Raw genomic sequence first — 17,694 nt, forward strand, 5'->3', positions numbered from 1 at the left:
AGGCTAAGTATGCATACCCCCATGGTGACCATAAAGATCCCTGAATGCCATGGAAAAAATAGTTGATAGTTTTCCAATTTATTTGTTAACCCTTTTGGGTAACATATCCATAAATTCTCAATTTCCACATAATTATTTCATATTATTTGAGGTGTCTAATCCTTATGTGATTACAATGCCTTGATTAGGAATAAAACAACATTACTTGCACAACCATATAAACAGTATGGTCTAAGCGTGTACCTTTGAACGTTGCAAACACACGTTGTTCAAGCACAATTAAAATTTCGCCCTCTTATGAAACGAGGTCCTAAATAACACAAAACGATCACGTATTAGACCGTGTTTACACATTTAATCCACTCAATATCATTAAGATATCACTAAGACTTGATAATTTCAAATGTTTTCATCAAACTCCTATTAGTTCCAAATTCACATTCTGACCAGAAACTTTTATGGTCATTTCGGACAGTTTAGAAAATTCAAATTAAAAATCCAACTTCATCGCTGCCTCCGGAACGCATCAATTATCTTGGGTACCAAATTTCATAATTTCTAGCATCCGATTACTATTTTTAATTATTTTAAGCGTTTTAACGAGTTTTAAAACGCATCGGTTAAATAAAACAACAACGAAACACACCCAACACTCGGATCGGGGCGCCACTACCGAGGCAGCAGCTGCTGTCCGAAATTCCTTCTACTTAAATTTTTTTTTTTTTTTTATTTTATATATATATTTTTTTCCTATTTAAATTATTTTAATCCTTTTTAAATCTCCATACCAAAATACACCTAACCAAAAACCAAATTTACATTTTACTAAAATAAAACAATTAAAACCAAATCTCCTATCACACAATCCACTTGATATTTCCACACTTTTAACAATACATAAAATCCCATCAACAATCTAAACCATCATCAAAAACATAAAACTAGCAACTTAAGACATACTCATCCACAAGATCCTTCAAGAGCAATTAAAGTTTCATAAACCATGATAATTAAATTAAATACTTGACTCTCTTATCAAATTAAAATTTTGTAGAGAATCATACATCATCATTTTAGAACCAAAACATATATATATAAGGACAATCCTTTAAACAAATCAAATTTTGTTAAAGGATTTATAAACTCATGGATACCTACATTACTTAATTCATACACTTAAAATTCCTACTAACAAATTGTAATTTAGTTAGAGATATGTGAACCATAAAAGAAATTTATTTAAATATCAATATTAACTTAATTCTTTTAACAAATTAAAATTTGTTAAAGAATTTAAATCAAAAGAAAACATAACCCAATCCTTTTAACAAAATTGAAGTTTATTAAAGGATTAGTAGAGAAAATTATATATAAAAGAATGTATATTCAATCCTCCTAAAAATCATAGGATATCATCATACATAAAAATATACTTCACCTTAGAAATCTTTTTGAATAAAATTTATAATAACAATTCAACTAAACTTACCCCTTGAACAAAAGATTGAATTGAACACCAAAAGAATTTTTTTTTTTTATTTTCTTTGAGACAGCCGAAATCCAGAAATAAGGGAAGGAATTTTTTCTGATTTTGTTGTGATTTCCTTTGGGAATTAAAAAAATGTGAAGAGTTCCATTGAGGTTTAAGGATTAATAGGCATTATTAGTCACTAATTGTGCCATAAAATCCCATTATGAGAGGAGTTACAAAACTCCTCCCATTCCCTTCACCCAACCGGCTGCCCCTTTCCCATTCCCTCCTTAATTTTTTTTTTAATTAATTAATTAATTAATTGAGTAATTATTGTGTTATTGTCATAACCGAAAAGAAACGTCACACGATAAAACTCGTTACCGTTAAAATTAACCTACTTAAATACTTATAATTAACTATTTAAAGTAGCATAATTTAATATTACTTATTTATTTTATTTTGTTATACTTTATTTTATTATACTTTATTTATTTCTAGACCCGATAAATTACGGGGTGTTACAGATCATGTATTGATGTATCATCACTAAGTATAACAATGTGGGTTATTATCAAATCATACTTACTTAAGTAATTGAGGTATTATATGTAGCATGTTATATGAATTGTAACGTGGTAGCATGAGTGTGAGTTTTGGTTTAATCATGTATTGAATCCTGAATTATAATCAAGAAGTTATGTAAAAGCTTAAAGTATGTTTTTAAGTAAAGAGATTATGTACCCGATGACGTGAAAGATTAGTTATTGTTGTGTAACGCATACAAGAGCACGAAAGTGTCAAGTATAGTTATGGGTAACGTTTAACCGACCCTGGCATGTTAAGTAAAAGATCTTCTGTCCGATTTTGAAAATGTCTTGCAAGTGTAAGTGTCAAGTATAGTAAATTGGATAGGCTCATGTCTTGTTCCTTGGATTAAGTGCAAGGACTTAGAGAATTATATGTTTATCATAGTATGGATCATTTGGGGAATATTGGTTAAGTTTGATGATCCAAAAATAGTATTAATGGGTCACTAAGATGGAATTAAAAGGTTGTGTAGATGGGATAGTTATGAATGTAGTGATTGAATCACTATGAATACTCTATATTGTTCTCGTTCAAAAGTTTATCGTAGAATGTCTTCCTAAATGTATAAGTTACCTAATAATTCCTTTGCATAACTAAAGTTCTCATCTACATATATATAACTCATTAACGTTTTAAAGTAAAGCATTGAGTGTTTGATTTTTTTTTTCCGAGATAAACTTGTCAAGTTAATATAAATAATTCAGAAGTAAATTGAGTTGTTAAAATATTAAAGTGAGGTTTTTATCTTTTAAATTGAAGTTATAGTAGTATACATTTATATCCTAAAACTTTTCTATGTTGAAATGTCTTGAAATTAACTTATAATCATGTTATCATTTTTTAGTATAAGTTTATAATGTATGTCCATCTACTAGTTGACAATGGTTGTTAAATTCTACCTTGGAATGATTTTGCTACCCTTACTCCATCAACTTCATCCATGCCTTTGTAAAACATTTGTGTAGTTCTTTTGAAACTTATTCGGAAGTAAATTTATTTTTTTTTTTTTCTGTTATTATAATTGGACTCAACTTTCTTTACAAGTCCTAATAATACTTCGCTCTTTCATGTAGTAACCATGCTATCTTACATTGTGCAACCATTCAAATTCGACATACTGCATTGTACTCATACAAACGTATCAACTTTTATGGATAAAGTCACTCAATAAGACCAGTGCCACCCTAGTGAACTCCCTCATTCAATCATATTTAATTTAATTGTTCTAGTATGACCTTCCTCACTCTAAAATATTTTGAGATTTTTGTTATTCTGAGATCTATACTATTATTCAGCCTTTTCATATATGATATTTAAAGTGAGTAAATTAAAGTAAAGTGAATAAAGCAAACGTCTCATCGAGTCAACTGTTCTATGAGATATAAGTGAAGGAAAAAGGGATTGTGATGTTTAGTAAACTTGAAAGATGGTTTACTACAGGTTATAATGCGTTCACTATGGGAGATTACTACTGAGGGTATCGCCCGATGAAAGGAGTATTGAGAATTGTTAGTAAAAGCAAGTCAAGCCTGAAATTTATAGGACCTTATAAGGTCATAGAAAAGATTCGGATTGTCCTATTTTGAGGTTATTTGAGTTAGGGGGTCGTAACTAAGTTTTGAGGGGGTAGAATGCGATTGAATTTCGCGCGTTTTCATGATTTTTTTCCTCTATGATATCAACTTATTACAAATTCACATGCTTTTGATTGATAGTTTTCAATTTGTATGATAATTACATGCTTTTGATTGGTTGTTTGAGTCAATTTGCGTGATTATAAATACTCAAAATCAAATATGTATGACTATTTAGATAGATTGAGTATCCTTTTGTTAATAGTGTTTATAAAGTCACCACCTTTAAGTCAATTTGTTATGCTTAAAATAGTTAGCTAGAAATATAAATTTTCATGACTGGTGCCTTGTTACTCCAGTTTCGGGGACGAAACTCCTTTTAAGGGGTAGTCTGTAACACCCCGAGTTTTCTGACGTCATTAATTAATATTTTAATAAATTTTGGGGATTTTATAATTATATTAAATTGTTTTGAATTAGTTTTAATAAATTTCTTTTTTATACAAATTTAAATGTTAACATATATATATATATATATATATATATATATATATATATATATATATATATAATTACGATTTTAAAATAAAGAGGTGCGAATCAAAATTATTATTTTATTTAAAATGTGTGAGCACACGAAAATGAGTTTTTTAGTTGGGCCTCGCAAGAAAATAAATTTAAGTAAATAAATAAATAAATAAATAGAAAAAAAAAAGGATGAGTTAGGGTTTTTGAATGAGACGCCTTCCCTCACATTCTGAAGCAAAAAAACACGCCTCACCTCTTCCTCCTTCCCTCTTTCCCTCTCTTCTCCCTTTCCCCTTGTGTGCCGCCAGCTGCTGGCCCCCTAGCGGCTGTCCACGGAGCCCGACAGCCACCTCCTCTTCCCTCTCACTCCCACAAACAGACACCAGCAACGGGCGTCTCTCACAGCAGCAGTAGGCTGCGGTTGCTGCCACAACCGGCTGTCCACGCAGCTTTTCCCCCCACCACTAGTACATTCCTAGTTTCCAATCTCTTGGTCCATTCCTAGTTTCACCTATTGTAAGCCATTTTCTTTTCCCTTAATTGATTTTTTTTAGTTTCCAATTGGAATTTTAAGTTTATGAGTGTTGTGTTGATTTTATACTATTTTCTATTAAATCTTATTATGGGTAAGAGCTTGATTGATGATTTGAATATTTATGAATTAGGGTTTGTAGTATCAATAAAAATGATAGTTGTGTGCTATTTCGATGGTGTCTTACTACATGGAAACTTCGTGTTAAATGTTGGAATTTTGTTGGACACTATAATTTCCATTGTCATGAGTTCAAGCATTCTTGTTGTCATGGTTGTTGGGTATTGTTAACCATAAGCATTACTTTAAAGTTTATTAAAATGTGGTTGATAAGTGTAATAATATTAGTGGTTAGTGGTTAGTAATGGTGTTGGTTGTCGACTATAATAGTGATTGTAGTAATTGTTAGCTTTCGTGTAGTTATTGTTAGTGTAGTAATATGGGGTCATTATTGTTGTTAATAGTGATTGACATTGGTGATCTTGTTTATTGTTGTCGTAAGTTGCGTAAACTTAGCCATATTTATTATAATGTGTCTAAATAAATCGTTTCTTCTTTATTGTTTTCATTTGTTATCACTTTAAACTTGAATAATGTAGGAATGTAAATTAATACCACCATGAGTATTTTCATTACTATTTGGTGTAATACACTGCATTGTAGAGCTTAAGTCTACTAATTCCTAAAAGTTATGCTAGTGCAAAAAGTATAAAATTGGAAGCTTTCTCATTAGATCATACCTTGATATAGAGTTAGAGTATAAATTTTGTGTTGTGGTTAGATTTGTAATATGATGTTTTAGTTCATAAGCTAGTTTAGGATTGAAGTCGTTGTGTGTGGCTAAACTACTTGTTGGCACAAGTTGAAACTTGTTTGAATGGCAGTAGAGTCATTTCTTAAACTAGGATCAATTGTAGGCAAAAAGATAATTTACAAGGCTTCTAAGGTTTCATTTTAGTTTGATAATATAAGAACTAAGACTTTTCACTATTTATAATATCTTAAACTGTATTTCTCTTGCCTTTTTTAGAGGAGGTACAGATTTAATTTGTTTACCTCCTCTTTTCTGGACCCTTTCCCACTATACGGGATTTACTGAGTCAGTACTCAATACCTCAAACAAATTCATTTACTTTGTGAATGCCAAAAAAAGTAAATCATATACTAGCACATAGTAGTAGAATAGTAGTATTATGAGAATTTTTATATTTTATATCGGTAGTATTTGAATTGAATTTGAAATAGTTGAATTATATTTTGGAAAAATGCTCGATCCTATTTCTATCCGCTAAGAATTGACCCTTTTTAGTAGAAACAATTATTTTGTGACCGTCTCTTAGAAAAATAACCCAAAATAAAGAGTATATTCTCATAATTTATTGTATTAACTAGATAGATTTCCGTGCCAAGCACGGTTTATTAATTATTTAAATAAAAAATTATTAATCTTATATATGTAATTAAGTTATTATATGACTTTTAAATTATTGTTTTAAATTATTGAAGATTGAAGATTGAAGAATGAAGAATATAGTTAAAGGGCATACGATGCAGTATAGGGTGGTTTGCCGATATTTTATATAGGTTTTTTGGCTCTTAGCTTGTCGTCTAATAAGTTTATGTAATTGTTTTGAAAGTTCTTTTTATTTTAGTTTCATTAGTTTTTTGGATTGGTTTCTAGGTATGTAACTAATGAGATTGGTTGTTCTATTATATTAATAAATAAATAAATATATTACTATTGAAATCTAAAACATAACATTTAAAGGTTGTTTGATAAATGGCTTTTAGATTAATTTTTGACTTTACATTTGTTGTTTTGGTTAATAAATGTCTTTAAAATCAGCTAAAAAACTGATTATTATGCCAGATTATGGTTAAAAAACACTCCACTTAGTCACTAGTGTTGGGTTTCTTTGGTCGTAAGCCAAAACTCCAAACCAAAACTCTGCGAGAGATTATTACTCGATTTGCAGTCTTCGCACCTCTCTTCATGAGCTAAATTGATATCCCATTTTATATTTTATGTCTTTCAATTTTTGTTTTTGCATATTGGGATTATGAAATTTACCCTAATTTTGGAATATTTAATTGGTTCAGTTTTTTTTCTTTTGGTATGTATTGATTAAACCCTACTTGAAAATCTTTTGTCGTTGTTGACGAAATATGAAGTAATAACAATTTTGTATTTGTGACAGTAAAAAATTGTAATATGGGTCGACGTGATGTGGTCTCAGAAGTTTTCGCAGAGAATAGTTCTAAAAAAAAATCCAAGAAAAAGAGAAGAGCACCTGACGATGATGCTCCATTGTTAGAAGATAAAATTCATGGTATTTATTGATTTGTTGTATTATCTTTAACTTTCTTAAATTTCCTCTGAATGAATTATCTATACTCTCTTAAATTTCCTCTCATTTATGTTTTTGGGCATTAAGTGGTTTTTTGATTTTTTTATACCATTGTTTCTTTGATTTTTGATTTTAATGAAGCATATCAAATTCCTCATTATATCATGTGCACCATTTAGGGGATGTTTGGTACGAGAAATGGGAATGTAATGGAAAAGGAATGTATGAAGAAAGATAAGGGTAATGTTAAGTGTTTTTATTGTTAATATTTAATTGTTTGGTAAAGGGAACGAGAAGGAAGAGAGAACCAAAGAAAGAGAATTGATTTATATAGAGAAATGGGTGCTAACAATTTGGAGGTACCCATCATCCTTATGAAGGAATTGGGTTAACAAATTTTATAACAAAAACTAAGTAATGGAGTGAGTTAAGTGAATCTTCCATACCGAACACCCCTTTAATGTTTGTTACCGAGGGTGAATTTGAAACAATTTCTTTGTTATTAGGGTAAAATTTCGTACAATTGACTCCTTAAATCCTCTCTAGGCGGAAGTCTTTGTTTCTTGTGGGTCGTTTTATTGTTTAGGCTTATGATTTGCTTACATACTTATAATTGTGTATTTTGTTAAATAGACTGCCTGTTTTTTCAAAGGTTTGCCAAGCTGTCATCTTTGGGCTAAGGTTATTGAGTTGTATATATTGTATATAAGTTTAAGTGGTGACAATAGAATGATATGGTATTGTTGTCTCTATGTACTTCTTTGTATGCAAAATCAAGGATTATATGTTGGCAGAATTTAAGACTGAATATGAAATCTGTAAAGAATGATTGGAGTGAAAATTTCAAGCCTTTTCAATGGTTATGCAAGAATTTATATAGGAATATTAAGTCTGAGAAGTAGAGCTTGGGTATTATTAAGATAAATAATTTGAAGTTAGCTTTGATAGCTTTACGGTGATTTAGCCTTTTGATCACCTGATGTTTTTCCACCAACTATAAAGAATTTTTTTTTTTGAAGATTTTTCCTTGTTCATGGAGCATGAATCTTCTCTTTATTGTGTAGTATCTGATTAAGTAGTCTTCTTTTGAGTTTTGAGATTACTGATTTAGTTGTTTTTCTGCTGAATGGAACGTTTCTCATCATTATACTAAAGTTGTGATGGTGGTGTGATATCGCTTCACACGTCATAACCCCGTGGTTTAGGACATGGAAATTGTTTGTTGAATTTCTCTTATCTCCCCAAAATAGGCTTAGCATCATCTTTGTTTGTCATTTTTTGGCAGTTCAAGAATTCAACATGTTCTTGTTTTTATACTTGAGAATTGAGATCATCTAATATAGTGGAAGGATCATGAGTGGGATTGGGGAACTGAGGCTCTGGTAATGTGTCAAAGTGAATATTTTATTACAATATCATATTTTTTTCTTCTTTTTTTTTTTTGCACTTGCAAATTGCAAGTAGTGATCAGTCGTGTTCTTCACACAGATAAAGGTGAGGATGCTTATGGGACTCAGATTGATGATAATGAGCCTACTATGGCAGATCAATTAGCTATTTTAGATCTTGATAACAAAAAAGATACAGAAATTCAAGAAAACGCAGAGCGTCCTAAGACACAGCCTCCAAGTGCGGATTCTGTACATGTATTGCTGAAACAAGCACTGCATGCTGATGATCGTGCTCTTCTGTTGGACTGCTTGTACAATCAAGATGACAAGGTTGGTTCTCCCTCAATTGATTTTTAAAACTTCACCTTGGCGCTTGGAGTAGATATATGTCTTACCCATGATTAATCTAATGGCAGGTTATTGCAAATTCTGTTTCACTACTGAATTCAGTTGACATTTTCAAACTCCTGAACTCCATTTTATCCATCATCCAGTCAAGGTAAATCAGCATGTTGTGTGCGTTTGATGATTTATAATGCTCATTATAAACATGCATGAAATGTTCTATTAAAGACAAGAATTTTTACAGGGAAATTCCATGTGGTGACCTTGAGTTTTTGGTTTTCCACAAATGTTTTTTGAAATCCGCGTAGTGACCTTGAGCTTCCAACTTTTTGATGTGTTGGACAAAATGTTAAGTTTTTGGTTAAATTAAGTACTTATTTCGACAGGATTTCAAAATTTATGGTCAATTACGGTGATTACGACGTTTGTTTTTGGAAATAAATGTCCAGATGTTGGATAAAAATAGATAAAGTTAACAAAAAAAACTCCCCTTTTGTCTACCACGGGGAAAATTGAAAGGTTAAGGTCACCATGTGAATTAAAAAAGGTTTGTCTATCTCATGGAAAAGCCGAAAGTTGAGGATTACCACAAGGAATTTCCCATTTTTTATTAATTAGAAAGACACAAACATGTCAAAGAAGACAACCAGTAGTGCTTCATTTGAGGCTAGCAACAGAAGATTTTGTACAGTGTAAATTAAAGAGAATCTTGGAGAAGTATGTGTAGCATGTGACTAGGAGACTTGGGAAATAACTATGTAGCTCTGTTTATTAGCTGAAAACCAGACTGTTAAAGAATGTTGTGCTCTTTATCACTTAATGTTTTCTAAAGCCTAAATAGCTATCCTTTAAAATTCATTATGTTGGGGACGGAGCATCCATTGCTTGCCTCTTTTACTGCCTTATATGGTCTGTTTGAGACAAAGTAGCCTGCTGCCACTGCAAGAGTGCTTGAAAGTGAGTAGTTCTTTTGGATTTTTACAGTGTATTGCTTGTAATTTGTTCAACATAAAGGCCATTGAAGAGTTGGAATATTGTTTTTCTTTAGTTTCGGACCTTTGTTCCTCAAATGTTGTGTTGGTATGCAAATGTGCAAGGACAAGGAGTTTCATCAAACATAGGAGGAAGTGTTCATGAAAACACCGTCAAATGATTTTCACGTCATATGTGCAACCTTAGGTTGCTTCTAAGACTAGAACCCATGACTCACACAACGACACTTGAACTAGTGTCAAGGGCCCCCTTCTAGGAATGAAATGGTGAATTTATGAAAATTTACTCTATAAATCATACCCATTATCACATTTTGTACCGACAACCAAACGGGCGGTAAATGCTAAATTATTACACTTGAAAGATGATTTCACAAATATGTTATGTAAACTACTAAATTCTTGGCGATGGCTACATTTTGTGATGCTTGGAATAGTGTAGCTCTTTTAGATGTGTTTCTTTTTTTGTGGCAATTAATTCTTTGAGCAAAGGTCACTGAGAAACGCTGTAAGATTGTACTGCCTGTTGATTGTATTGTTCAACTTGTCTGAATGCATTGCAATGTCATTTGTCTGGTAATAGTATCATGGTGCTGCTCATTAAAGGTCGAGTCTTACAAGCTTGAATCTGATGCAGGGGTGCGGTTTTGGCATGTACCCTTCCTTGGCTAAAAAGTTTACTACTCCAACATTCTAGCATGATTATGTCCCAAGAATCTTCCTTACCTGCTCTTAATTCCTTGTACCAGGTAAAGTTTCTTATCTTACATTTTCGTAGCAAGTTGACTGGTGATTTCACCTGCTTCTATGATACTTCTTCCGTTCTGAAATACTCGCTACATTACAATTATTGGCACTATTCATCGTTTAAGCTTATTTTATATATTGCGGCTAATGTGTAAGAAAAAATATACGCATGTTGGATTTTGTTTGAATCGTCTAATCGCATACTTTCATAATATTAATTTTTTATAATTTTTAGATGTCTATGGTTCAATATATAAATAATCAAAATATCACATTGGACCGCGTAAAAAGTCAAATGTAGCAAGTATAGTAGAATGCAGGAAGTAATTCATAATTCCCACAATAATCCTTCCGGTAAGTGATAAGGATTGAATCCCAATCACAACTCAGTATCTCACAATAGTCACAAGTATAAAATGAAAATTCTTTAACCACTAGGTTAACATATGATTCTCATATTTCTACTTTATTAACATGGAAGTAAGTTGTTTTGGATTTCATCTTGGTTTACAAGTTTTTTTGTCCATTTGCAGCTCATAGAATCTAGAGTTGCAAATTTTAACCCTGCAATGCATCTGTCTAGCAGTTTGGACCTCTTATTTGCTGGGGTAAGTGTTGTATTAGCATATTATCGAGTTTTCAGATGTTGATTCAAGCTCATTAATTGCCCTGTATGTGTGGAATAGGTCGACGATGAAGGAGTTGATGAGTATGACTCCGCTCCCCCGGTCATTTACGAGGACAATGATGAAAGCGATGAAGAAGAATCAGAAGAAGACGCAATGGAGGCTGACGAAGAGACGGAAGAACCTGAAGATTTTAGTGGTCTAAGCGATGCTGATCTTAGTGAAGGTTTCAGTGAGTGATTAATCACCTGGTCTTCTTACTAATGGAGAATTACAGGATTTTTTATTACTAATTTATTCATGATCCTTTTTTGGCCTTCAGATAGGAGTAAATTTTTGTTGTAGTTATTGGTAAAATAGGAGTATCTGTAGAATTTGTATACTGAATTATTTTGCTGGAATTCAATTATGTTCTACAATCATGTTAATCACTTAAATTAGTCTGTTGAACTTGAAGTCATCTTATTTGAATTATTGTGCATAAGTAGTGCAACATAATTCACCAGTTGATTCGCTTTTTGAATTTGCGATTCGTTCAAGACTAAAGTGGCTCAAACCGATCATAATTTTTTTTTTATTCGCAATTTGCAAGGAAATTAGTGATTGATGGACATGTTATAATGTTTGCACTGCAATGGCTAATCAACAAGCCCTTTTAGATGGAGGTCTTCGATTGGATTTTAGACTCAGTTTTGAAGTACAATTTTATGAATACACCAAGATTGATAAATTAGGAAAAATGTTACAGTTGATCTTATACTGTTGATGACCTATGAAGAATACATGTTGTCTATGTAGAGGACATGTTAAGTTTTGCTCTAATTGAGAGAATAAGCTTGTGTAAAAGAAAGATGAGAAGAGAGATCATTACCATTTGAAGGAGCGAAATTAAGTAATTAATAGTATTTAAAATATTATTATATGTTTTTTTTTAATAGCTACACTTCTAATATGCATGAACGAAACTTTATCTTTAAACATGTAATATTTTTTGTAATATTTTATATACTACCTTCTATTCAGCCTAATTGTCCCATTTTTATTAGGGTTAAGTCATCTTAAATGTTTCATATTCATTTTTTGTATGCAATTTTTACCCTTATTTCACTTAACTTATTTACTTTTATATCCTTATTAAACTTAACTAATTTACTCTTTTTTTTTCCTAAACAATCAATTACACAATCCTAATCTAAACACAAATTAATCCCTCCCTCCAATTTAAACCCTAAGTTACCCACCCCACAGTCTTTTTCCTCTTTCCCTTTCTGTTCTTTGTTGTTTTCACTCTCAAGTTTTCCTCCATTGTTCTTCAAACTCTACATTAGGGTTTTTGGTTTCTTCTTCGTATTTTTTTTGTTGTTGTTTTTCTCCTACTTCTCTCTCTTGCGTCATTTTCTTTGCTGTGTTCATGGATAACCCTAAATCTCTAACAACCTCTCCTCTCAAGAACCCTAAATCCGCCATTAACTCACCTCTGAAGAGCCTTAACTCCTTTGATGTTTCCCCTCTCAAAATCTTCAAATCACCTCTATCAAACCCTAAGTATTATGATGATGAGTCTTTTGATTCATATGAGGATGAATGTTCTTCATTTGAGACAAATCTAAAGTGGGGTAGAGAACTAGACTCTGAAGGTGAACCCATTTACACTCCTGAGCCTGATCTTTATCCTGATCGTGACTATTCTTCTATTGATGTTGTTTTCTCTAACACTAATTGTAAGGATAAAGATTGGCTTGACAAACTTGGGCCATTTTCGAGTATGTTTCTACTCCTATGGTTGTGTTCTGGCTGATGATGATTTTTGTGTTTTAGGGTTTTTCGATGCATTATTTTTAGTTGCTCAATGATCTTCAAGTGAGAGCATTTTTTTTTGCCACTAAAAAAGGAACAAAAAATAGGGGTTTGGATTGTTTCCCTAAACATCAAGTGCAAACATGTTCGTTTTTTGCTCAATGATTTCACACTAAAAATGACAACATTTTGAGAGTTTTGTAAAAACAACCACCTTTTTCATTAATGTAAGCATGAGTACAAATGTTTCATTTTAAACAACATCAAAATTTTTATACTTGTTTAGATCTGAAACGTCCCATTTTCAAGATCTCAAAATTGTCCAAAAAATGCTTGATTTTTAAGCTTCACATGGTAAGTGTTTGGTGTTCGTTCTTGTTGTTCAAGCTGCTGTGTTGGGTTTGTGCTTCCTGTTCTGTTCTTACTAAAATAAGTCTTCGTTTTATTTATTGGATGTTTTGTTCATTGTTGTTGCTCTCAAAATGATTCTTAACTACTGGTGTACTTGTTGTTGTGCCTCAACCTTATTGTTGGTTCTGTTGTTCATTGTTTTGGCTTACTGTGATGATGTTGTCTTGCTGGTGGTTCTGTTGTTCATTGTTTTGGCTTGCTGTGATGGTGATGTTGTCTTGCTGGTACCCTATCATGTCCACCAATTGATTCATTGTCTTTGAACTGATTCTTGTGAATAAATGTTGAAGAGATTCAACCACTAATTGTTTGCCCACACTTAGATAGTCAAGCAAGGTCCCCTCCCTAGCAACTTTGGTTTTGTTCATATGTGGGATATGATAGTCAATACCCCCTTGCCTTTTCATGGTCTCAATCATGCATGCTTGTAGTGTTATGAACACAAATCTTAAACATTGTGGACTTAAATTGGCAAATGCATTATTCACAGCACTTAGTAATTGTGGTACATTGTAGGCTGCTTTCTAATATTGCAAAGCCTAAATTGACCTAAAAAAACCTAGGTCTGGTACATTTATGTCAGGAGAATTTGGTCTCATTGTCATTGTGTGCTATGTGCGGCTTTGCATTATCCTGTTGAATAAAAATGTGCTTTGACATTCTGTGTGGCCACTTAGCTCTTATTGTCGGTAGGACATTAGTGATGAGCATTGATCTCATGTGCTATTTGGTTATTGATTGTATTGGTTTAGTCTCCAGTTACCCTCTCTTTCTGTTCTTTGAGCTCCTTTTGGCAGGCTCTTGAGTAATAAAAGATCATATCCCTATCTTACTATCAAAAAACACATCACCATTAGTTAAAAAAATTGGATTTGCAACAACACACATGAAAGAATCAATGTGTTCATCCGGTGCTAGGTAGTAAGTCTGTGATTCCCGAGTTAGATAAAAATGCTTTTCATCAATATGAACAATGTTATCATGTGGCTTAAACTTGAAAGAATCAATGTGTTCATCAAATTGCAACTTAGATAATGCAAAACTTAACATGTGTAGTTTGTTATTATCATTTAGTGTGGGTTTGATTGCGTTTGTATGCTTTCTAATTACTCTGTCCTTCTTCCACCTACACACTATTGACTGTGATACTTCCATTCGCTTTGTCATTGAATGTTGAGTGCCTTTTAGTTCAAATTTGATGGACTTAAACTTCTCCTCATCAAATTGAATTTTGTTGAGTGCTTGTCTCCCAACCCTCTTGTTGTTGAGGTTGATGGTTGTGTTCTTATTTTTCCTTTACTTTTGAACTTCTTTCCATACTCTCGTGATTGTTTTCCTACACACTTCGTATTTTGTTACAAGTTCTTTAATTGTACCTAGCATCGGTTTTCCCTTCTTGTTTAATTTGCACATAATTTTTGCATTATTTGAGTTTTTTTGTTGGGGAAACAGATTCTTGTTTGGAGCCATTTTGTTTAACTTGTAGGTGTAATTAATGTGATAGATGAACTTGGTATTTATAGCAATTTGTTTCTGTGTTCTGTTTTCATTTATGGCGCAATTGATGTTGAAGCATGTTCTCCACTTATGTTTGCTGTTTTGGTTTTTATTTTTAAGTTGGCGCCTGTTCTGCAATTCAGTTTGCTGTTTGGTTTCTGCTTTTTGTATTTTTTTGGACATTTAATTTGGATTTTTGAATAAAAATGGGATGGTACAATGATGATTTTTTTTATAAAAATGAAATTTTGGTTATTTACAATACCGTGGCAATTTATGAGAATTTTACTGCATCATTTTTGTTGTTAACGTGAAAAATCTGAAGTCGATGATCGAAAAAAAATCCGCACTCACATGATCAACAAAGATTTGAACTACACCGAATATGTTGAAGATTTGAGAAGGCTGTCCGAGATTATGAGATTAAGTAATTGAACTATGTATTTTTTTTATTTTCCAGACTAAGTATGTAATGTAATTGTAGGACCTATTTGTAGGACGTATGTATTTTAGATTATTAACCGAAGTATGTAATTTTCGGTTATTAAAAAAAATTAACCACTTTTGAAGGTGAAAAATATTCACCATTTTTAAATGTACACAAGTATGTTCAAATTTGGAGGTAATCATTAACCTTTTAATCAATTCATTAAAAACCCATAACATTACTTTCTCTCCTACTCTAAGGGTTTCATTTTGAACCACCTTAAAACGCGTAAAAAGTCAAATGAAACAATTAAGCTGTATAGGAGAGAGTATTAATTAACTTCGCTCCTTCAAATGATAACAATAATTGTATGTAAATGAATTTGTGAATAAAAACTTTGAACTTGGACAAATATTATCCATTTTCACATATTATTTCCCTTATTAAACTATTATAAAATTTCAGTGTCATTACCATTTTCGACGTAAACCTGTTATCAAACAAAATGTTGGTATTATACTCTAAGCGATATTTATTTAAGAGATTTTTTTATGAGAATTGAGAAAGATTGTAAATTTTGAGAAAAAAAGTCTCACAATAACTTGATATTTTTTGTCTTTTAACTTATTTTATTTTCTTTGCTTATTTTAAAATTTAGTGGGAGTTGGAAAATTGTGTGGAACCATCCTAATTCCAAATAAATTTCCTTTTCAATGGTCCACTCCATGACCTAATATACTGTGTTTATTTGGATTATTGAATTAATTTTGAGTTATGTGTTTTGGGTTGGTTTAAAATTGAATTTTTTTTCATATTAAATTTTATATGTTTGTAAATTCATTTCTTAAGTATGATCAAATTAAAATTAATTATAAGTTCAAGTAAATATCAAATCAGATTAAATATCGTTCAAATACTTAATACCTCCGACTAAGTTGCGGCGTACCCTTGATCCCCAAGGAATTAAAGTTGGACTTTCTTAAAAAGTTTTACCAACACACGTATGAAATGCTTTTTTTTAATAAAGTTTTTGGACAAATCTTTCTTGGTCTATATTTTCAATCAAGGTGTTAGTCATACTTCAATGATACTCGTGTTTACTTGGTTTTCATATATGCCAATAAATTATTTTAATTGTTAATATTTTAATTGGGTATGATTATAAAGTTGATATAAATGAAATTTGTATTAAAAATAATCAAATAAAATACTGCCTCCCACTTTTATTTAATATTATTTTTATTTTTATTTATTGATTTTTTGCACTGAGAACTCTAAGGATGAACAAAATTCATTTCAATTTCGGATATTCATAAAACTTTATAAAATACTCCCTCCCGCTTTTATTTAATATTATTTTTATTTTGATTTATCTCTCACAATTTCATTATTTTGCTTAATCTATAGCTCTCCATTATTAATAAATATCTACTTTTTTAAAAATACCACATTTTCTATTTAATGCTAAATTTAAAGGTACAATAAGTAATCTAACTCATTTCGAGTGTAGAGTTAGCTTATAATTTTTCAGAATATATGAATTGTCCTCTGGTTCGTTCCGCCATCCTTTCCAATGAATTATCAGAATTCATTTTCAAGTGAATCTTATGTATTCATGGGTTCCGTCGTTCCCATCGCTTCTTGATTAATGGTTAGGTCTGAATTCTACAATGGAGCTTTTGTTTTTCCACCAACCCCCTTAGTCGTTATTGGCTCTAAGTTCTTATTTTTTTGTTCTATAGAACAGATTCATATCATATAATTTTGTTTGAATCTGTATTGATGCTTTAATTACATTTTCTTTTATGAGATGTTCAAAGACCTTACATATTGGAATTATATATCGTTTATATTAGATTCATTTTTTTCTTTCTCTCATCTTTCCATTTACCGGTATCCTTTTTTCTTTTTTGTATTTTAATTTTCTTTGACAGTAAATCTAATGAATTGTTTATGTCAAAAAAATTCAGATATCTCAAGTAAAGTAATTTAAGGTGACAGAGAAGATTCTAAAACAAATTTTGATGACATTTAATATAATGAATAGTTAAATCATTTAACCCAAGTTGATACTTCTTCGGGTAAATCATCATCAGCATACCCAATGTATCCCACTCATAGACAACTATAGTTAGATCTGGAGAGGGAAGATAGACAGCAACTCCTACCCATGTAGGAGAGTGCACTCAAAGAGTTCCTCGGCTCAAGAAGGGTCTTCAAAGAGAAAGGAACATGTAACAATCCGAAAGCCTGCAACTTACACCCACGTTAACCATGAATCTTAATCAACTAATTAAATCTACACAACAAATAAAGTACGTATAAATAACTACAAAAACGATAATTGTAAGAGAGGTGGTAAAGAACGATAAGTATAGGCAAAGAACAGAATCAAACGGTGGTTAAGAGGGACATGT

General features: G+C 31.5%; 1 protein-coding gene across 1 annotated transcript; it reads left to right on the top strand.

Moving 5' to 3' along the window:
• The first annotated feature begins 4,366 nt into the window (after positions 1-4,366).
• Positions 4,367-11,623, top strand: LOC130823909 (uncharacterized). The gene is made up of 7 exons (XM_057688741.1): positions 4,367-4,680; positions 6,895-7,026; positions 8,533-8,765; positions 8,852-8,934; positions 10,410-10,521; positions 11,053-11,127; positions 11,206-11,623. The coding sequence occupies exons 2-7, from the start codon at positions 6,909-6,911 to the stop codon at positions 11,383-11,385; spliced, it is 801 nt and encodes a 266-aa protein (XP_057544724.1). The 5' UTR covers positions 4,367-4,680; positions 6,895-6,908; the 3' UTR covers positions 11,386-11,623.
• Positions 11,624-17,694: the final 6,071 nt, after the last annotated feature.

This window comes from Amaranthus tricolor, chromosome 1 (genome assembly GCF_026212465.1).
Source record: "Amaranthus tricolor cultivar Red isolate AtriRed21 chromosome 1, ASM2621246v1, whole genome shotgun sequence".
Taxonomy (NCBI): domain Eukaryota; kingdom Viridiplantae; phylum Streptophyta; class Magnoliopsida; order Caryophyllales; family Amaranthaceae; genus Amaranthus; species Amaranthus tricolor.